The following is a 24,180-nucleotide window of genomic DNA, read 5'->3' as shown; positions in this document are numbered from 1 at the left end:
CACGTTTTGCATCCATCATTGTGATGGTGAAGAGGATTAAAAGAGTGAAGAATACTTTGATTAACATGGTGACTAATGAAAATTGGGCATTTTATCGTGCTGATGATGATATCAAGGCTCAAAAAATTAAAAAACTCATTCTTGATGATGAGTTTTGGGACAGAGTGGTATACTTCCTTTAATTTAAGCAACCTATTTAGGAAATGTTAAGAGAAGTTGATAAGGATGAGCCCATGCTTCACAGAGTTTATGAAATGTGGGATAATATGATTGAAAAAATACAAGTTATAGTTTTCAAGCATGAAGAAAAAAATCCTGCATTGGATGATTCAGAATTTTTTAATCATATTCATTCAATTTTATTCAGAAGATAGGATAAGAGCAACACTTTTTTGCATTGCATGGCATATTCTCTTAATCTAAAATATTAAGCAAATAAGTGGCGGGCTGGTGGTATTGGTCGTGTCCCTCCAAATTTTGACTCAGAGCTATCAAGACATAGAAATATGTGTACGACAAGACTTTTTCCAGAAGTATATCTTCTACATCAAGTCACACAAGAGTTTGAAAAATTTTCATCTTCGAGATTATATGGACCGGCATGATTCGCGAGAGAAGAATATAATATAGATCCTATCACATGGTGGTCAACATTTGGATCAGAAACACCTCTTCTGCAACGTCTTGCATTAAGATTGTTATCGCAGCCTGCTAGTTCATCTTGTTGTGAAAGAAATTGGAGCACATATTCTCAAATCCACAACACGAAGAGAAACAAACTCATCAGCAAGCGTGCAGAGGATTTAGGATATGTTCATTCAAATCTTCGATTACTTTCACGAACCAATGATGAATACAAGTACTAATTTGCTCTCTTAGTTATTTGATTATTTCTTAGTTTTTCATTTAAATATACATGTATTGTATTTAACATTTTCAAATTGGGTTTGTAACGCAGACAAGGAACATCCAAATTTTGGGATGTAAACCCAAAAGAGTGTGACTTCGAGGGAGAGCATGATTTCAACATAACAAACATGGAGCCCAGTATTCCTTTTAATGATGCATTTGATGATGAAGAAGAAAATTATTAAGATCCATTACTTCATCGGGATATACTTTGGTATGTAATTTAGTTATTTTCTGCTTTACTTATTTGATTGATATTTAGGTTGATTTATGTAATTGCTTTACTTATTTGATTGATATTTAGGTTGATATATTGCATGCATGATGAATGATATTATGACAATGTTAACTGTTAAAACTTCAAAATTATATATATATATATATATATATATTTACGTTTTTGCCCTGCCACACCCCCGCACCCAAGGCTTTTTAAAGTGTTGCACACCCGTACCCGTACCCGCACCCGCACCCATGTGATATAGGAATAGATATAGGCTAGAAGGAGAGAAGAAGAAAAAAACTATGATAAAGAGGGAAGAACAAAAATCTAGCCTAGGCGTCAAATTCTCCCATACCATGTTGACGTAACTTGATTTGAGAAAGATTGAAAAGTGCATTCACGATTAGCCCTAATCACCCTTAAGTAGTGATTAGGGTCAATAAAGAAATTTATAAAATAAACCATTAAAAGTTAAAATATAAACAAGACCACTTGATAACTTTTCTTATAACCAATAAACCCCTCATGTTAGTAACTCTCAACAATTAGGTTCAAAATCAATGGTAATTTGATCATTGCCAAAGTCACATTGAATATCACATTCATTAGATTTTGAAGTTAAATATATCAAGGAATACTCAGTGACTTCCTTAGATTTTTCAAATTCAAAGAAACTTTCCTTCTATAGAAAAGATACATTTCTTGATACATATAACTTTTTATTTTGAAAATCAAAACACCTATAGCCTTTTTTATTATCGACATATCCTAAAAAGGCACGGGGAATCGCACGAGAAGAGAGTTTGTCACTTTTGTTAGTGAAAACAAAATACTTACATCAAAAGATTCTTTGCCTAGAATAATCAAGAGATAGTTTAACAAGTTTTTCAATTGGAGTTACACTTTTCAAAGAAGATGGCATTTGGTCAATAAGATAGGTAGAAGTTAGGACAGTTTCTGCCCAAAATTCTTTTAGAAGTTGATTGGCTATTAATAAAGTCCTAGTTGTTTCAATGATGTGTCAAATGTTTAGATTCAGCCAGTACATTTTGTTATGGTGCGTGCGGACAAAACCTTTAATGTGTAATGCCATGTAAGCTGAGATAGTCTTTGAATTCTTTAGACATAAATTCTCTCCCTGAATCAGTGCAAAAAATAGAAATATCATTTTAAAATTTATTCTTGATCGTGTTGTGAAAGGTTTGAAAGTGTGCAAAAACTTCAGATTTATGTTTAAGAAAGTAAATCCAAGTATGCCTAAAAAAGTCATCGACAAAAATGACATAGTATGCATATTCACCTTTTAAAAGAACTAGTGTGGGACCCCAAACATCCAAATGTACTAAAGTGGTCGGGAAAAAACAAAAGTTCTAGCATGAAATAATAATCTTTTCATTTGGTCAAGAATACAATCTTTACAAGTGAAACTTTCAAAATCACAAAATTTTTCTACACTTGAAAAATGTTGGATTTTGGCCATACGAGGATGACCAAGTCTTCTGTGCCATAAATCCAACTCTATTTTCTAAACATTATAACAAAAAGCATTTTTAGGCAATTCCAAAAAGTCCATATAATAGAGTCCTTCATGTACCCAACAACCGTGAGAAGAGAAAGAGATATTTCATCCATAATCAGATATTTGGGAAACAGATAAGATATTTAAATTTAGTTTAGGAATATATCTAACTTCTGGAATAAAAAATTTCTTTGCTTTTTAAAAAAAAATTATTCCTTTTATTTTAAGAGAGGTTTCATGAGCAGTAAAAACTTTTGATACACTTGACTTATTTTTAAAACATTCGGATAATCTATTGATATTCAGGGTCATATGGAAAGAAGCACCGGAGTCAAGAAAGAAAAGTTATCTGGATCGGAGAATGATGATATGGCTGCTCCAGTTAAGGCTTCAGATGAGGAAGAAGCTCCTTTGAGAAGAGGTTGGAGAATCTCCAATAATTGAGCCATAGATACTGGTGCATCTTGATCTTTTGATTTTGATCCAATATATGCAACTTTCTTTTCTTCTCTTCCTCTTAACTCTCTTAGTTTAGGACATTGAGGCCTATAATGCCCTGGTTCATGACAATGGTGGCAAATGACCTTTCTTTTGTCAAAGTCACCATTTTGTCTATTAAAATGAGGTGGCCTATAAGAGCGTACATGATTACCCGGTCTAGAGTATTCTTTTTAAGTCTTATTTCCTCCATAGTCAGTTCCTCTATAGTATCAAGAATAGAAGGAACTTTTCCTCTATGAAGAAGAGTTGATTTAGTCGACTCAAATTCCGAACTTAAACCGTTTATAAATTGATAAAAATGTTTCGTATTGAGTTGCTTTTAGCGAAGCTCGATGTCTTCGAAACAACCATTTTGGCTCTAGAAGAGTCAATTCCTCTCATAGTTCGGATAACTCGTAATATTCTCTAATAGTTTTATTCTTTTGAGTCATTGTCCAAACCTTGTCTTGCAAATTGCACACATGTGCAATATCTTTAAGGAAATATATATTTTTAAGATATTCCTAAGCTTTATCGGCATGCTCAAATTTAGCAAGGCTAGAGCATTTTTTAATGTCAACACTATTAATTAACCATGACATAATTTTGTTGTGCCCTATTCTCCATTCTTTCCATTTTTTCTCGTAGATCGCCAAAGCCTTATTTTTCTCTCATTCCGTGAGAGGTACTTTGTCATTCTTAACTTTTGTGAGAATTAGTTTTGGTTCCAAATTGGAACCATCTACTATGACCCACAACCCTTTTCTCCAAATGTGGTGCTTCATGATTGAAGTCGACATTACATAATTGGTGTCATTTAACTTCATGGGTATGATGGTAATCTTATCATTGTCATCCATCTCTTACAAGAGTGAGAAAGAAGAAAAAATAGATGAGAGAAAGAGAGGAGAAGAATGGAAAAAATACAAAAATTCTGGATCCAAGCTTCCTCCCAGTCTTTCTTTCTTCAAAACAAGTCTCTAGAGTGACGAACAAGAGGACCTCCTTTGGAAAAGAAGCAGAGATTCTTCAAGATCCAAGGTCTCCAAGGCTATGATACCATGTAATGAAATGGTCGTCTTCCATAAATGTACAAAAAATTCACAAAGGGTGTCTATTGGAGACACTACAAGCACAACCCATAAAAGGGTATAAATGGAAAAATACTCTAAAAATAATAATACTTTATTTCATACACAAAATGCTTAAGAAGCATTGTAACATTGTTGAAGGGGATCACCCCTATTTATACTAAATGGGAGAGGAGGAGGAGAGCTCATTTTGAGCTCTCCTTAGAGTCATTGGAATCCAACGGCTCTAAATATAGTCGTTGGACTTAGGGTCCACCGACTATATCTTAGTCAAGTTCCAAGTTGGAACTTGACTACTTTATGAATCTAGTTCAAATTGAACTAGATATTAAAAACATAAATAAAGAAAAGGAAAAATAATAAAAAGAAAATATTACATTTTACATTTTAACAAAGTATATCCTACATAATGTACATGACGATGAGGTAATATCTTACTAATTTTCTGTTTCATCATCAAATTCATCATAAGAATGAAGAGTAAGCTCGGATAAGTCCATGTTTGTAATGTTGAAATCATGATCTCCCTCTAAGTCACACTTTTCTGGGTTTAAATACAAAAATTTAGATGATGCTTTTTTGCATTACAAATCCAATTTGAAAATGTTAAATTCTAGTATATTTAAACGAAGAAACTAAGAAATAGTTAAAAATAGTTAAATAACTAAGAGAATAATTAGTATTTGTATTCCTCATTGGTTCGTGAAAGTAATCAAATATTAGAATGAACATAGACTAAATCCTCAACACGTTTGCTGGTGAGTTTGTTTCTCCTCATGTTGTGGATTTCAAAATATAAGATCTAATTTCTTTCACAACAAGATGAACTAACAGGCAGAGATAGCAATCTCAATGCACGACATTGGAGAAGAGGTGTTTCTGATCCATATGTTGACCACCATGTGATAGGATCTATATTCTCCTTCTCCCTCGCTATTAATGTTTGTCTATATAACCTCGAAGATAAAAAAAAATTGAACTCTTGTGTGACTTGATTTAGAATATGTGATTCTCGACAAAGTCTTGCCATACACATATTTATATGCCTTGATAGCTCTAATTCTAAATTTGGAGGGACACGGCTGTAATGAAATGGATTGAATCCAAAATACATCACTTATGGACTTCCAAGAACACACTTTAATACTTGATTGAATAAGCCGCACCACTCTCACAAGGGTCAAAATAATCTTGTTATTGCATAAAAGACTCTCTTGAGAGAGTAAATAATACATGGCCTTGAGGGCCTATTTATAATACAAGAACCACTTGGGAGACGCTCAAAGTAGCTTATGGGCTGCTCCCAAGAGTCAAAAGCTAGTTGGAGCTGCCCCATTAATATGAAAAGCAAAAATAAAGTCTGAAAAAGTACAAGTGAATAAAAAGACAAAAAAAAAGATGGTCAGCCCCTAATGGGCTGATGCCTATTATAGTGAAAAAACTGAAATACCCTTGAGGGGGTATTTCGGTTTACAAGAGCATATATTTATATATATCTTAGCACCCCCCCTTCAAACTCACGTGGAATAACCGAGAGTTTGCCAAGTAGGAAGTGAAATCGTGGTGATGACAGTGCTTTAGTAAAGAAGTTTGCTAGTTGGTACTCAGATGGAACATACGGCAGGGTGATGGTCTTCCTCAGAAATTCTTCAAGAACGTAGTGGCAATCCATTTCAATATGTTTTGTCCTCTCATGAAATGTATGATTGCTTTCAATGTATACAGCGCTCTTGTTGTCACAACATAATCTTTAAAGTTCTACAATATGAACTTCCAAATCCTCTAATAGTTTTATCAACCATACCAACTCAGACGTAGTTGTTGTCATGGCGCGATACTCAGCTTCAGCAAAAGATAGGGATACATTTTGTTGCTTCTTGCATCGCCATGAGATTAGAGAATCACCTACAAAACACATAAACCAGTAGTTGAGCGTCTATCATTCATATCCCCTCTCTAGTTAGAATCAGAATATGCAATGACTTCTAACGAGGAAGAGGATGATAAAAATAATTCATGATTGATAGAATTCTTAATGTATCTAATAATTCTCATTAGAGCACTCATATGTATTGTAGTAGGAGCATGCTGAAATTAACTAATAGAGTGAATAGCATGAGAAATATCAGGATGAGTAATAGAAAGATAGAACAAAGCTCCAATCATTTGTTGGTATGGAGTTGGATCTTGCAAAGGTTCTCTATCGTCTTTCTTTATTTTTGCATTTATGACCTCTGAGGTGTCAACCCATTTTTTATCTGAGTCCTTATCGTTCAATGATCTTTGTTGCATACTTAGTCTATGACAAAAAATAACCATGAGGTGAGTAAGTCACTTCTATTCTAAGAAAATATCGTAAAAAACCAAGATTTGTCATGTCAATCAGTAAAACAAGATTTAAAATGAAGTGTCATCACACTACTGAATCTATCATACCAAGCTCTGTGAGCTTGTTTTAAACTATACAAGGCTTTTAGTAACCGAAGGGTTTTCCCATCTACTAAATTCAAGCATGGTGGAGGGATCCATGTAAACCTCCTCATCAAGATTGTCATTCAAAAAGGCATTTTTTATATTCATTTGAAAGATAGGTTATTTTTTAATTGATGTTATAGAGATAAGAGTTCTAACAATGGCCATTCAAGCAACTGGAGTGAACGTCTCGTCATAGTCTATTTCATATTCTTGACTGTATCCCTTGACTACTAGCCTAGCTTTGTATCTTTCTAATGTCCCATCTCATTTATTTTTTACCTTGAAGACCCATCTACATCGTGTAGTTTTTCTTCCTTTAGGTAATATTTGGATTTTTCATGTTTTGGTCTTTTCCAAAGCTTCTAATTTATCATTCACTGTCTTAATCCATTCTTGATGATTTTTAGCTTCATGGTAAGATGTTGGTTCTGTATATGAGTGTATGGCCATTAAACATGATCTATACATTGGTTCAAAGGAATCATAGAATACAAACCTACTAGGAGCTTTTGAAATTCTTACGGATTTTCTAATACTAGAAGAATCTACGTCTTGATTTTGGGAATATCTTTCTAAAGCACATGATGGATGATCTTCAGTACGTCGAGTATAGGTTTGTATGTTACTATGAGACAAGTCTATATTATTAAGACCTTCATTTACATTCCAATTTGTATCATGAGTATCTTCATTTTGACTCTCATGAATGTTTTCACACCTTTCATGTTCATTGACAAGATAAAAAATAAATGAATAATCACAATTCTCTTGGATTTTTTCTTTGCTAAAACCATTTTAACATTCAAGAAAAATAACATTTCTTAAAACATATAATTTGTTTCTTTTAAAGTCATAACATCTATATCTTTTTTTATTTTCGGCATAGCCTAAAAAACACAAGAGATTGCTTTTGGAGAAAGTTTATCATTTTTATTGGTAAGGACAAAACATTTATATCCAAAGACTCTTAACCTTTTATAATCGGGAGAAGTTTTAAATAATTTTTCAATAAGAGAGATATTTTCAATGTTTTTTAAAGGCATTCTATTTATCAAATAAGGACGGCTTCGGCCCAAAAATCCTTTAGAGCATTTCTTGATATAAGAAGTGTTCTAGTGGTCTCAACAATATGTCTATGCTTTCTTTCAGCTAGTCCATTTTGTTGAAGAGTGTATGAATAATCCCACGTAGACCAAGAAAAATTTTGAATTCTTTTGACATAAAATCTCCTCCGGAATCGGTTCTAAAAATTTGAATATTGGTTTTAAATTGAGTCTTTATATAGCAATGAAATCTTTTAAAACAATCAAATTCTTTTGATTTTTGTTTAAGAAAAAATATCCAAGAGTGTCTACTATAGTCATCCATAAACACAACATAATAAGATACGCCTCCTTTGGATACAACTGGAGTCGGTCCCCGTACATCCGAATGTACTAACTCAAATGGATTTTTAGATATAAAATGCCTTGACCCAAAGGGTAAAGATTTTATTTTACCAAGAATACAATCTTCACAAACAAAATCTCTTTCTTTATAATTTGTAAGAAATGGAAATAAGTGTAATTTGGATACACTAGGATGTCCTAGTCTTTTGTGCCAATTTTATATCTTTCTTTTCCACAAAATTACAAAAAGTATGTTTTGATAATTCAAGATTGTCCATTACATAGAGATCTCCTCTTCTATGGCCTCGCCCAATCGGCTTCTCGGTCTAGAGATTCTGTATTAAACAATCATTAGATGAAAACAATACGTTGCAACCATGATCCGTAATTTGATAAACAGATAAAAGATTTAAGTTCAATTTTGTACTACTCTAATATTTGATATGTAAAAGATTGGTTGTTTTTGAAAAATCTCAAAACTTTTGATTTTTAAGGATGTTCCGTCGACAGTTAAAACATAAGAATTAATTGGGTTAGAATGACATTCGGATAATATCGACTCATTTGGAGTCATTAAAAGAGGCACCGGAAGCTAGGATCAAAAAAGTCTAAATAGGGTCACCACTTGTAAATACGGTTGTTCCAGAGAAGGAAGAAGCTTGGGTTTTGAACATTAGTTGTAGTGCCTCCATTAGTTGTGCCAAAAACAGCGAGACGATACATTAGGAGTTGTTTGCATCATTCCTTTCAACTGAAACAACTCTTTTATCATCTTCCTTCTTTCTTTTGAGACAAAAAGGTTTGATGTGTCCCAGTTCATAACAATAATAGCATATGATCTTGTCACCTTCTTTGTATTCATGATCACCTCTTTCATAGTTATTTGAGTTTCTTGCATTCCCATTTTTCACAAAGTGACGAAGTTTATAACTCCAAGTGTGATTGTCAGGTTTTGACATAGCAAGCATGACTTCTTCTTTTGAAGTGGATGGCTTCTTCAATCTATTTTCTTCCATAGTCAACTCCTCAAGAGTTTCGACTATGGATGGTACACCTCCTCTACGAAGGAGAGTCGACTTGGTTCCTTCAAATTCATGTCTAAGCCCATTAACAAATTGGTAAAAATGTTTTGTTTTAATTTAGTTTTCACAAAGTTCCACATCTTAAGGGCAATGTCATTTTGGCTCAAGAAGAGCCAATTCATCCCAAAGGAGAGAGAGAGTGTGTACTTTAATATTCCCTAATGCACATCTCTCCTTGAATCATAGTCCTTACTTTGTTTTGAACATTGCATATGTGGGCAATATCTTTAAGACTATACATGTCTTTAAGATATTTTCATGCATCACTAGCGAAATTTGATTTCGCTAAACTAGAACATTTGTGGATGTCCACACTATTGATGAGACATTCAATTATCTTGGAATGTCGTAACCTCCATTCTTTTCATTTCTTTTCGTAATCGAAAACGGCTTTATACATTTTTTCTCCTTTAAGAGCAACTTATTTCTCATTCTCAATTTTTTTAAGAATGAGCTTAGGCTCTTTTTTGGTACCATCCACCAAACCCCATAGACCCTTTTCCCATATTTTGTGTTTTACTATGGATGCCCACATCACATAGTTTGTATCATTGAGTCATACAGGAATGAAAACGATTACTTCCCTTTCATTCTCCATTTCTTTACAAGAGAGAGAGTAAAGAAAGAGAGATAAAGGAAAAAGGCAATACGTGGTTTGAATGAGAGATGGTGCGCTTCCCGATGCAACAATCCATGATTTGTTGTTTCACCAAGCTCACGATCCTCTTCTTGATATGATTGAAAATAATACTTCAAGAGCACCAAAGCTCTCATACCATGTAATGAAATGGATTGAATCCAAAATATGTCACTTATGGACCCGCAAGAACACACTTCAATCAAGTATTACACTTGATTGAATAAGCCGCACCACCCTCACAAGGGTTAAAATAATCTTGTTATTGCATAAAAGGCTCTCTTGAGAGAGTAAATAATACATGGCCTTGAGGAGCTATTTATAATACAAGAACCACTTGGCGGCAGCTCAAAGTAGCTATTTATGATCGTTGGGAGCCGCTCCAACAGCTAGTTGGAGCTAACAGCTAGTTGGAACTGCTCCACTAATATAAAAAGCAAAAATAAAGTCTGAAAAAGTACAAGTGAATAAAAAGACAGACAAAGATGGCCAACCCCTAATGGGCTAACGCTTATTACAGTGAAAAGACCAAAATACCATTGAGGGGTATTTCGGTTTACAAGAACATATATATATATATATATATATACTAACAACCTGCACCACCTTCCTACCACTTATTTGCATAGTATTTGGGATTGAGAGAATGTGTCATGCAATGCAAATGAGTGTTAGTCTTATCTCATCTTCTAACTAAAATTGAATAAATATGCTTAAAAAATCCTGAATCATTTAATGCAGGATTTTTTTCTTCATCCTTGAAAACTACTTGTATTTTTTTCAATCGTATTATCCCACATTTCATAAACTTTGTGAAGCATGGTCTCATCCTTATCAACTCTTCTCAGCATTTCCCAAATAGGTTGTGTAAACTCAAGGAAGTATACGACTGTATCCCAAAAACTCATCATCAACAATGAATTTTTTAATTTTTTTAGCCTTGACAACGTCATCAACACGATAGAATGTTCAATTCTCATCAGTCACAATGCTAACCAAAGCATTCTTAACTTTCTTGATCATTTTCACCATCACAGTGATGGACGCAAAACGTGCTTCAGCAACCTTTAACAATTTGAGATTAGAATGCCTATTAAATATGGCATTACGATGGTAGTTGACAACAAAATTCTTAATGCTTTTGACCTTTTTTTATAATTCCTCAATCTATGAATATAGAGCATATGCTGATGAATTTTCTTCTTTAGAGTTATAAGTGCTCTTAAGGGCTAGATTCAAGTTGTGTGCTGTAAGGGAGTCTAAAAATATGAGGATACTCAATGTTGCACTTTTACAAACTGAAGCATTGTCTATGATGATTTGCACTACTTTTATTACTTTTATAAACAACCCCTTTAAATACACAACATTTTTATATTGCCCAGATCCATCAACTGCTTTCAAGAATACTAGGTGACTAAGTGAAGTAAGTGAAAACCTTTGAATATTTGTCCACCATCAGAAACAATGGAAACTCCATTCTGTTTTTATGAAAATTTCTTAATCTCTAGAAATCTCTCAACATTTGCCCTCTTCTGCAAGAATTATCGTTTGTAGTTTTTCTGAGCTTTGAGGTACATAGCCACTCAAGTTACAATTTGTCAGTAAAGTAACTAAATCATTCTAATACGGATTTCTAGATGTATTAAATAGAAGTGAAATAGAATAAAAATGCATCCCTACTTTTTTATCTATCTCCTCCCTTCCATATGTATTGAATGATGTTTGTATCGTTCCTCTTTCTGTACCTCCTGCATCCACCTTTTGTCCATATTCTTGGTGGCTTAAAAATGATACACTAATTGCATAAGAATCGCTCATTGTCTTCATCTTCTCATATTCATCTTGTATTTTCTTGTATTATTTTCGCATTACCCCATCATCTCTTTTACATATGAAATGTCATGTCCTAATATCTTCAACAAATGAGCGTTAACTCTTGTGTAAGACACATGATAATCTCTCTCACAAAGCTTGCATCGAAATCTCTTATTTTCACCACCTCTTCTAGCTTTTTCAAGTTTATCCACATATGCTGATAATGCCCCCCTATCATCACATGATGCAACTAACAAACCTGAATTAACACTCTCACTGCCACTACCAGCAACACTAATAACATAACTTATATGTGGAGATGAGGATGACGCAAGTCCTTTCCCTTTATCCGTTATTTTCGTCCTTAAAACAAAAAAATATTATATTAAAATAAAATTCATATCAAAAGTGTTGGGTTCGACAGCGAGCAGAACCCAGCCTGCTAGGCCGGGTTTGTCGGTGCAGAACCTAGCCTGATGGGTCGGGTTTGTCGGTGCAGAACCCAGCCCTGCAGAGCTGGGTTTGACAACGAGCAGAACCCAACCTATTGGGCTGGGTATATCGGTGACTCGACACAGAACCCAGCCCTGCAGGGCTAGGTTCGACAACGCAGAATCCAGCTTGTTGGGCTGGGTTTGTCGGCAGAGAACCCAGCCTGCAGGGTTGGGTTGCCGATTTGCGCAGAACCGAAAGAGAGAGAGATTAAGAGAGACATACTTAAAGAGTGCAGTCGTCGGAGTCATGCCGAAGGAGAAGGACTAGGTTGGAGAGGACTCATAGGAGAACGGGAGGCGTCAGGGGCGAGGGTAAATTTTTTTGCCCTAATCTCCCGCCCAACCCCCTTTCATCGTGTATTTTTTTCTTCGAGTCCAGATTTGGACATTTATGACTCTTGGTGCGTTGACTGCACCTAGGGTCGGCTTGGCCACACTTGAGTCATGTCGCTTTGACGCGGGTGCGACACCCTACTGGTCGAATCCCTGTGACATAGATGGAATATCATGGACTATCATTTGTGTTAAGGCCTCTCTTCAAAAGCAATTCAAAAACAATCTTCTAAATTGTTTGAGTTTGTCTTCTAGTTTTGGGCATTGAGAGTTCATGGTTGAATTGTGGTGTTATTGTTAACTTATCTTGGGCTCTGTTCCAAATTGAAACACCCAAAGCAAAAAAGAGAAAATGAGAGGGTGCTTGGGCATCTTAAGCCATAACCTTATTAGTCAGAAGTGCTAGGCGGCACCCAGGCATTCCCAAAGTGCTAGGTAGTGTCTAGTCAGGAGCCTTGACATTGCCTAAAGAGTCATAAAAAAAAATTAAAAAATAAAAACATAAAAATAAGAAAAAATGAAAAACTTAAATGTTTCAAAATACACAACCAAAACATGATTATAATGTTTTAAATATTATTAGAAAAACAAAAATAAAGTAGCAGCATTAGTGCCCCTTCCCCCAATCTAGGCACATGCCTAGGTGCTTAGGCACTCCTAGGGAGTAGAGGTTTGTGCCTAGGTGGGTAACTAGGCAGGATTTTAACTAAGGTCATACTCCAGTCCTACAATTAAGTGTAAGAATCCTATTATCAAGCTTGCTCATTAAACCCTTTCTAAAGGGAACAAAGCTTGGATTCTTCTCTACAAAATAGGATTTCTCATATAAATTAGTTAAGATGGATGATGCAAGCCCTGCCTCAATAGATGATCCATTCTGTTATGATATGATAATATAATTCCTGTTTTGCCTAAAACATGTGACAGATAAGCTAATAGCCATACATCTCACATATGGATGGCACCTCACTCAAATTAGCCAAGAAGAAATTCTATGTAGCTGTTGAAATTGAATAACCTTGCATATTACTATAAAATAATATTAATTGTTTGATTGCACGTTACTTTTAACTCATAGGCACCAATACTAATACCGTTGATTTCCATTTTCCAATAATATTGTGAAAGGTCCATCCTAGAGTCTCAGGCAACTCGCTACTCAGAACCTGACAGACAATGACTTTTATTCTTTTGTAGGATCTGTCAGTGCACGTCTACCTATGGTGGGACGTTGCAGGTTCAAAACCCCAATGGTACGTTGAATAATAACTGGTGGGGGTCGGTCTAACCCCAGCTTGCCTTTAAAAAAAAACCCTGGGCAACCTTGCTGCATACACAAATCCTTCTGAAAACATAACTTCCCAAAACCAGATAGAGCAACATAAAATAACAAACTAAGAAGAACTCATAATTCTGTGGTACAAAAGCAAAAAAAGTAAAACAAGCCCAACTTTTCTGATGACAGATATTCCGTCCTTTCTTAATCAGCCACTGAAAACATAAAAAAGACAATGAGGTTTCTGGTATTTTCAATTTACAAATATTCCATATAACCTGACAAAGTAGCCATCACCTATCAAATTTCTCTCAAATACTGATTGCTTCTGTATCATAAAAAATGATTTGTTTGGTTTGACTTAACATTTCTTGAAAAAATCTCCTCACGGTCCATGTCCAGTTTAACATTGTTAGCCAACTGATTATATCTTTCAATTTAAGGCAATTCATTCATTCCACTAAATGCTACCAAACCATGAACTGCAGGCCTGGCTTCAATTGGATGTATTGAAATGAGCGAAATTTGCAAATTTACCAGGTTTTCAAACTGATATGACATGATCATCCAATGTAATATACACATTTCCCCGTTTGAATCTTCAATATAAATCCCCTTAAAATGAAAAAATCACGAAGATCCATGACTATTCTTTCTTACAAGAGGTTGCATTTAGGCATAGAAATCTCATTGAAAGCTCCAGGTTTCCAGTCGAGTTTACATGGATGCAGTAAAAAAACCTAGTGCAATACTAGCGCAAATTGGTACATCCATTGCTTTCAGTAAATCACCGAGGCATTGGTTTTACCAGTAACATGTTAAAACAAATTCTCAACATAGATAGAAAAGATTGTCTATCTTATCATCCCCACCATTACCAGCAACACAATAATCATGTCTTCAAGAACAACGACTAAATCCCCTCCTGCTTAGGGATGGCAGTGGACGGGGGAAACAGGGCCCACCCCGCCTCGCCTCCGTTTGGACCAGGGATGGAGGTTAAATCAAAACCTGTGCAGGAATGGAGGCAGGGATGGGCTTACTCTTTCCCCCGCCCCGCCCCGCCCTGCCCCCTGTTAAGGAAATTACTATTATACTCTTATACATATTATAAAATCATATATATTTTTTTTTCTAACCCTAACATAAAACCCTTTCTCGAATCTCTCCTCTCTCCTTCCTCTAACAAACCGTGAGAACTCTTATTTCTCTCCTCTCCTTCCTCTCTTTTCTCTAGCGGCAGAAGGCGGCAGCAGCAGAAGGACCGGGGAAACGGGCCCCGCCTCGCCTCGTTTGGACCGGGGATGGAGGACATGAAACGGGGAATGGACTAAAGTGGATGTTAAAATCAAAACCTGTGCAGGGATGGAGGGCAAAATTTTGAGACGGGGCAGGGTTGGAGACCTTGTCCACGGCCGGCGCCCCGACCCACTGCCATCCCTACTCCTGCTTAAAAGTATCAAAATCTTAAAACAACTGTTCGTAAACAACTGCATACGAATGTAAACAAAGATCAAGAGATTGGTCAAATCCACCCCAATAACCAGTATATGGATCTACCAAGAATGGAATCATTAAATTTGTAGGAATTGGCTTTACTCAGGTAGATGGTGTCCACCAGAGGCTGGTTGAATCAGCACCAATGTCTTCGGTGTTATGCACCATGATTGGTGTGTTGGATTTACCATTAGAGATCACCAAGGCAAGAACCTGGTGTTGCAATGGGTGGTTCGGAAGAAAGAAGCCCACATGAGAGAATGGTCAGCCTGGAAGAACATTTTGAGCTTCATCCCCACACATAATAAGGTCATTATTGAATCTTCTAGGAGGCATATTGTTGCCGCTACTAACAAGACTTCTTGAAGGCTGTTTTGTCTCGGAGACAATGAGTTTGGAATTTGCTGGTCAGTTGATTGTTTTTGCTCGTATCAAATGCTTGTCATATTCATAAAGATTGTAACTATGTAGCTCATAGCCTAGGCTGGTTTACGGTATGGAAAGAGAAACCACCTGATTAGTCTCCTACCCTTGATGTTCTGCAAACTGATGAGATTGTTGGTCATAGCCTGCTAGGTTGGTCCTCGTCTCTCGTAGATAGGGTTGGTTAGTGAAAACAACGTGTTGATCTCCTAATTTTGATGCGCCGTTCTAATGTTTTTATTTTGTAACTGGTAGGGGTCTGCCCAACCCCAGATTGCTAATAAAAAAAATCCAACAAGTAGTACGCGGAGCTGATCTTCTCTCTCTTCGCTATCGGCAAAGCAAAAAAAGAAGCGAAAGGCCAAAAAAAATACTCGTCAATATCACAGTACCTAGACTGAAACATAATCAATCTAACATTCTATATATAAACACCACATCACCATCACCACCACCACCACTTAGAAATGACAAGAATTGAAAATCCACAAAGAACAGAATTCCACATCAATCATCGGAAAACAAAATTAACAACTAAAAACCAAGAAGAAACGAAGAATCAACACAACAAGGGGAACCATGAATACCATAATACCCACCACTTAGAAACCAGACAACACCAATCCCCACAATAGATATATATATATATATATATGAATCAACCAATAAACGTGGAAAGGGAAAAAGATACAGAAACCTAACATAAGGGGGACAAAGAAAAAAAAATACCCTGGAAATAATGCCATCAATGTAAGCAAGGTGGCATTGGCACGCTTTACAGCAATAGAACTGCCCAGATAACTGACTCATATACAATCTCCCCATTTGCTCCTTCCTCAATCTCCCAACAACACCCGAATTACCCCAAACACCCAATTTCCAAAATCCAAAAAGAAAAAGAAAAAATCCCCAAAGCCAAAGATTCACGCAACAGAGCTCCTCAAGGGCCAATACGATCTCGAAACTTAAAACGCCCCCGTTGGACTGCAGAGAAAAGAGGAACAAGGAAGGAAACACAAGCCGGGGGAGTTGACGTGCCTTAATCAGAAGAGGAAAGAGAGGAAAAGGAAGGGAAGAATCGGTTGAGGAATCTTGGAATGCAAGAAAAAGAGGAAGGACCGGTCACAAAGTATTCACCCATTATACTTGATTGGGGTTTTTTTCATATATTTATTTGTGTTTTCTGAAAACAAGTCCCTACTATGTTCCTTAAACTCGAAACGGTCCTCATATTGTCCCATTTTCCATAGGCAACCTCCATTTCTTTTGCTTAACCAATGGTAATGTATTCCAACTTGAGGTTGAGGTGCTACCCGTGAGCGAGTAATGGCTAAGATGGGAGGAGCCTGTCTGTGTCAACGTTTCTGAAGTAAATGAAACTAAAACACTCAGTTTCACAAACAAGTGCACATCCTTTGGTTGCTAGGTCGACGTTGGGTGACTCCATAGTTAACGAAGAAAACTGGGATTTCGCACCGACGAACTCAGTGAACAAAACAGTTTTTTCTAGTTATCTAAAAAAATTTATTATAAACAATTAACATGTATAATTCAAAACATGCATCAAATATTCTATGGTTAGCCAAAATGATATTAATATTAGCACCCATTAGTTTAGATAGTTACTGGTTTCACTCAAACTCTTCAAGTTACCTTTATAATTTAAAGACAATGACGAAACTGGTATTAATTTTTAACGCAATACCACAACTGACCGCAAGCTAAAATTTTAGGTTTTCAAAAGGTAAAACCATAAAAAAAAAAATCAATTAACCTTATTTGTCATATTTTGAGTCTTGAATTAACTATGTTTTTTCATAATTTTGTTTTGGTCTTGGTAAGAACACTGAATCATGCCAAAAGTGAGTGTTATCTATGTCTTTGTTATTAGAATTTACTAAGAAATTGTCAACTTTACAAAAAGTTACAAACTCTATCTTCCCCTTTATCCCTCGTCACATTTCATATTTTTATATTCATATTTAGTCTTTAAAATTCCACGACCCATAATCCTTCCGCACCAAAACCTCCGCCTACACCTAATCTTCAGTCTTTTTATCTCATGATCATCCGTCCCGTCCACATGCTATGGCTGCAAATAGGTCTGGTAAACGAACCGAACAGGCCATATTCGGGTTATGCTGGTTTACTAGTGAATTGAGCTCGTGGCTCAGCTAGTGTTTGTGTTTAGCGGAGCCGATCTCAAGCTCGGCTTGTCCCTGAATGAAATGAGCCAAACACGAGCTGGCTCGCGTAAAAATATTTCAAGTTATTTATACATAGTATATACATTTTTATATATTATACTTGAAAATATATATAACTTCTTATGAATTACACTTAATAGTCCATACTTTTCATCATTATATATATATATATATAATTTTATTTTTGCATTCTTCCTTTTATATCTTACACAAAATATATATTAGCTATCAATATATATATATATATATTATATACGAGCACTATCGAGTCAAGCCGAGCCAAGTCGAACACCTTGTGTTTGGGCTCAGCTCATTTAAGCTAAACGAGTTGCTCATGGCTTGGCTCGGCAACTATATGAACTGATCACAAACGAGTTCGTGAACAGCCGAACCCAGCCTAGTCATGAGTTGCTCTATTCATTGCTGCAAATGCATGTGATAGAGTGTGATATGGCATGACTCAAATCTGAATTCCAATTTAGTGCAATACATACAAAAACTAGCTTTGCATGCCAATGCAACAACATCAAATCTGATCAAGAAAATCTCAATTTGGCCCGAGTTATATTTGTATCCTATTTTAAGTAATCGTATTTTGAAATAAAAGCGTCAAATTTAGATCAAATCTTTGACCGGGTTCAATCTAGTTGAAACCCTATGACACATCCATTCTAATGTTGCATCCGTTATTCCAACCTTGTGAAAAATGGATTTCAGAAAAGAGATTTCAAGCCTAGAGGCACGTTCTTAAGATCGCTATTTTAGAACTTCAATAGCCCCACTCCGAGAATTCCGAAAATGCGAAAAAGGATTTTGTTACGACTGAGTTCCCATGATACAACTAGGCTTGAACCTCAAGAGAGTCACTGCTTCGCAAGAACAGATGACCTCTCCCACACATGAACTCTGTAAGCCAAACCGAGAAGAAAGAAAGGAGAAAACTGGAGAGTCAAAAATTCTCATGATTCAAAAGACGGAAGATGAAAAGATTTATAGACTTGTGAGAAAGGCCAAAACGTTTTGAGATAAATGAGATTAATGGCCATAATCTAGACGGTTTGAAAATAGGACGAAAAGGTTCTTGAACGGTCACCCACCTTTGACTGACAATCAAAGGCCTTCAAAATCGTCCAACATTTACAATGCAATATAAACTCAATATAAATGCTACTAAAACCTTTCAAACGGTCAAATATCTCAAAACCGAAAATCCAAAACGGACATTTGCACCTCATATGCACCTCGCACCGCAGCGAGCGTGGTGCAAAGTGCGCCATCAAAATGCCAGATTGTGCCTCAAGCGCCCTTAAGCGCGTGCGCGTGTGCGCGAACGGCGCATCCGTTGTTGCATGATGCGCAGCAACGTCCGCAATCCACCTAAAGACTCAAGGCTTACCAAAGTAAATAATAGATAACAAACTCTCTATTTAAACCTCTTGAAAAAACTTTTTTCTCTTAGATATGGGACTAAACTTTTTCAAAACACTTTTGGTAGTAAAAAAATCATCAAGATTTAATATTTTAAAACTTTCCTGACAATCCCCTACTAGTTTTAAAATATATTTGGCTTGCATAGAAACTTATGCATCAGTGAGAGTGTCTGCATGACTTGAAACCCCACTATTTGAAAGAAAACCTAAATTAACCAAGGTGCTAAGTGGACTTACCTTAAACTTAGCTCCTTATATTGTTAACAGAGTTTTCAATCATACATAGGTTTCCAAAAGTTCGATTGTGTGGATTTCATGTTGGCACATTTAAAGCCTTGTGCTTTCCTGGATTCATGAGTGCTCTAGAGAATTGTCAATTCTCATAAGAAACGGCTCACATTTCTACACTCATATAGGTGAGTTTGTCTAGGTGTATTGTAACACACACCCTAGCCTTAAGGCCTACAAACTCATTAAGAGCTATTAGCTCAACCCTTATATTAGTTACAGGTCATGAGCACACATCACTAATGGGCTTACATAAATATGCTCAATATCTGTCATTCACCAATTCGTTTCCCATTGAACCTATGCATGTGGGATCTTCAGCGCTCTAGGTTGGGTATCCTTAGGTGATGACTTAATTGGCTTAATTCTCATTCCCCTCGATGTTTTATTGATGACATCTCTCGAAAGGCCTTTCGTAAATGGGTCTGCCAAATTTTGACATGACTTCACATATTTCAATGAAACAATATTGTCATCAATCATTTGTCTTATAAAATTGTGTCTTAGACTAATATGTCTAGACTTTCCATTGTATTTCATATTACCTGCTTTACATATAGCTGGTTGGCTATCACAAAACATTAAAATAGCATGTATATGCTTCTCACCTAGTGGAATATCCACTAGCATATTCTTAAGTCATTCAGCTTCTCTACAAGCAGATGCCAAAGCAATAAACTCATATTTCTTTGTAGAATGAGTTATACAGGTCTATTTCTTAGACCCCCATGCAACTGCTCCCCCACCAAGGGTAAAAACCCAACCACTCGTAGACTTGGAATCTTAAAAGTCAGTATTCCAACTTGCATCACTATACCCTTCAATAATAGCAGGAAACTCGGTATAGTGAATTCCATAGTCTAAAGTATGCTTTAGATATCTAAGAATCTTGTTCACTACATTCCAGTGTTGATGACCAGGATTATTAGTGTATTTGCACACTTTACACATTGCATAGGCAATATCAGGCCTTGTGCAATTCATTGCATACATAAGGCTACCTACAACACTGGCATATTTTAATTGTTAAACACTTGCACCAGCATTAGGAGTCAATTTCATATTTGGATCATATGAGGTGCATGTTGGTAAACTATTAAGATATTCATACTTTGTAAGAATTTTTTCAATATAATGTGATTGACATAATACAATGCCATTTTTATTTCTTATAATTTTGATTCCTAAAATAACATTTGTAACACCCAAGTCTTTCATCTAAAACAAGAAAGATACAAATCTATTTGTTTGATTTATGTATTCACTATTGTTACCCAAAATAAGCATATCATCAACATATAAACAACTAATAATAATTGAGCTACTATCTGTTTTACTGTAGGCACATTTGTCAGCATCATGAATTTTAAAACCATTATGTACCAGAGAACTCTCAAATTTTTTATGCCATTGCTTAGGGGTTTGCTTTAATCCATATAAGGATTCCTCAAGTTTGCAAACTTTGCGCTCTTGCTCTAGCACTACAAAGCCTTCAGGTTGCTTCATATATATCTCTTTATCTAATTTTTCATTCAAAAAGGCAGTTTTCACATCCATTTGATGGATTTGAAGCTTATATATGGCAGTCATGGCAATCAGAATTCTAATAATAGATATTCTGATTACATGAGCAAAAGTATCAAAATAATCAATACCTTCTTTTTGTTTAAAGCCTTTTGCAACCAAACACGCTTTAAATTTATCGATTGTACCATCAACTTTTAATTTCTTTTTGGAAATCCATTTGCAGCCAATAGTTTTGCAACCAACAGGTAAATCCACTAATTTCCAAACATTATTAGACATGATTGATTATATTTTATAATTAATAGCTTCTCTCCAAAAGGCAACATCTTGAGAAGACATAGCCTATTGAAAAGACACAGTATCATTCTCAATTAGAAATGTATAAAAGTCAGAACCAAAATTAGTTATTTTTTTAATACGTTTATTGTGTCTAACTTTAGTTTCTGGTTCTTCAGCACAATTATTAGAATATTCAATCATGTCATTAACAGGATGTTCATATACTGTAATGTGATTGCCATCAAGAAGAGAATTAAATGCATTTTTATAGAGATTAAAAATCTAAAGGTTTTGGAAATGATAGAATTAAGAAATTGAAACCCAAAGGTTTGGAAATAATAGAATTGAGAAACTGAAACCCGAAGGTTTGATTGTGAAGTAAATTGATTTGGGGTCTCGACCAACGTGAGCTGGAGTCTTTGAAATACATGACCAGCGAGAGCTGAATCCTTTGAAATATATGGCCAGCGGGAGCTGGGTCTTTTGAAATATATGACCAGTGAGAATTGGGTCTTTTGAAATATATGACCAATGAGAGTTGGATCTTTTGAAATATATGACCAATGAGAGTTGGATCTTCTATGAAAGATGCATCTCTAGATTCTATAATAACATCATTAACATTGTTCAAAAATCTATATGCTTTACTATGTTCAACATACTCAACAAATACACATTTAAATGCTTTAGGTTCAACCATATTCCTTTTATTTTTTGGAATTTTAACATATGCTAAACAACCCCAAACACAAAAATAACTAAGATTAGGTTTCTTATCAAAACACAATTCATAAGGTGATTTTTCATATTTGGAATAAAGAACTCGGTTAAGAATATAACAAGCAGAAAGTATAGTTTCTCCCCATAAGTTGGAATGCAAACCCGTATTAAGAAGCATAGCATTCATCATTTCTATAAGTGTTCTATTTTTCCTTGCTGCTACTCCGTTTTTGTTCACGAGTTCTAGGTGTTGAAATTTGATGGATAATGTCATTATCTTAACAGAATTTATCAAATTCTCCTCCTAAGTATTCACCTCATCTATTTATTCTTAAATGTATAATATTTGTTTTAAACCTATTTTGTACTTCAGCAAGATAAAGAAGAAATTTGGAAAATACTTCAGATTTATGTTTCATCAAATAAACATAATAAAATTTCGAGTAATCATCTATAAAGGTAATGAAGTACCAATTGCCACCATGACTTAAAACATTATCCATCGTACACACATCAGAATGCACTAATTCAAACAATTTATAATTTTTGTCTACACTAGAAAATGAGAGTCTAGTTAGCTTAGTTTGAATATATGTCTCACACTTATGTTTATGTTCTATTCTAACATAACAAGGAAGAAGATCAAAGTTATTCATATTATGAATTCAACGAGAATTTATATGTCCTAATCTTGAATGCCAAAGAAAATAGGAGTCAACCATATAAACAGAAGTAGCAGCTTCGTTTATGCTCATCTTGAACATACCACCAGTGGCAAACCCTTTTTCTACAAAGATTTTCCTTTGGTCACAGTTACAATCCCAGACTCAGTAACAATCTTAAAGCCATTTCGTGATAGTAGATCTGCAGAGATTAATTTTTTCCGAACTTCTGGAGCATAGTGGATATTCTCAAGTGTTAGGACTTTCCCGGAGGTGAACTTAATTTTCACACTCCCTTTTCCCAGCACTTTAGTTGAGGAAAAGTTTCCCATAAAGAGATTGCATCCCTCCTCCACTACTTCATACGATTTGAACAAGTTCCTGTCGTTTGCCATATGAACAGTGCTTCCAGTATCCAGGTACCAGTTCTTATTTGTAGCCACCACAAAGGTTTCAGAGATTACAGTAACAAGCCTCTCTTCTGACTCATTTGGCTTAGGATCAGTCCTCTTCCGTTCTCTGCATTCTCTAGCAAAATGGCCAAACTTGCCACAAACATAGCAACTAATTTTCTTTTTATCAATTGGTTTTTTTCCTTTCACGAAATTCTTTTTTATTTTCTGGGTTTTCATGATTTTGCCACCCTTGTTACTAACAAAATTCACTTTAGGATAACCTTCTTTAGGACGTAAATTCTTTTTGTCATGAAAGTGAGTCTCCTCCTTAATTCAGATGTCCTTAAGAAAACCATCTAAAGTGATTTTCTCATTTTTATGTTTTAGGTGATTCATATATTCTTTCCAGGAATCCGACAGTTTCCCAATGATGACAGCTACTTGAAAGTCATCATCAAGATACATACCTTCTCCTTTGATCTTATAGGTCAGAATTTGCATCTCATGAATGTGAGGAAGTATCGACTTATCATCAATAATAGAAAAATTAACATACTGATCTACGATAAACATTTTGTTACCAGCATCTTCTGCATTGTACTTGATATCGAGAGCATTCCACAACTCTCTAGTTGACTCCAATGGTGAATACAGGTCAAAGAGAGAATCGACTAAAGTGTTCAGGACATGCCCTTTGCATCAGTAGTTGTCAGTATATCACTTCTCTCGCTCTTTCTTTTGTTCTTCTGTCTCAACTTCTCCAGCAACGACAGTGGGACAAGGCTTTTTTAGGACATAGTCGATATGCAACTCAGACAGCAAGAAAGAGACCTTTAATTGTCACTGCTTGAAGTTTGACCCATCAAATCGATCGAGTTTTTCAAGATCACGGCTAAGCAGATTGATGGAGTTGGATGTCGAACCAGAGGCCATAATGAAGTTCTAAAATTGTTATTCCAACCTTATGAAAAATGGATTTCAAAAAAGAGATTTCAAGCCTATAGGCACGTTCTTAAGATCGCTATTT

The 24,180-nt window shown here is 35.5% G+C and overlaps 1 protein-coding gene across 1 annotated transcript in view; it reads right to left on the bottom strand.

Annotated features, from left to right (window-relative positions):
* LOC149826618 (protein yippee-like) overlaps positions 1 to 16,760 on the bottom strand; it is a 50,528-nt gene extending 33,768 nt beyond the window's left edge. Inside the window, exon 1 of the mRNA XM_090018905.1 lies at positions 16,375 to 16,760. Within this exon, the coding sequence (XP_089875031.1) occupies positions 16,375 to 16,470 (96 nt within the window). The 5' untranslated portion in view covers positions 16,471 to 16,760. The remainder of the gene's footprint in view (positions 1 to 16,374) is intronic.
* Between the last annotated feature and the right edge of the window lie 7,420 nt (positions 16,761 to 24,180).

The sequence above is a fragment of the Nuphar pumila genome, chromosome 10 (genome assembly GCF_984573655.1).
Source record: "Nuphar pumila chromosome 10, dmNupPumi1.hap1.1, whole genome shotgun sequence".
Taxonomy (NCBI): domain Eukaryota; kingdom Viridiplantae; phylum Streptophyta; class Magnoliopsida; order Nymphaeales; family Nymphaeaceae; genus Nuphar; species Nuphar pumila.
Note: the sequence above shows the minus strand (reverse complement) of the source record. Positions and strands in the feature narration are given on the sequence as shown.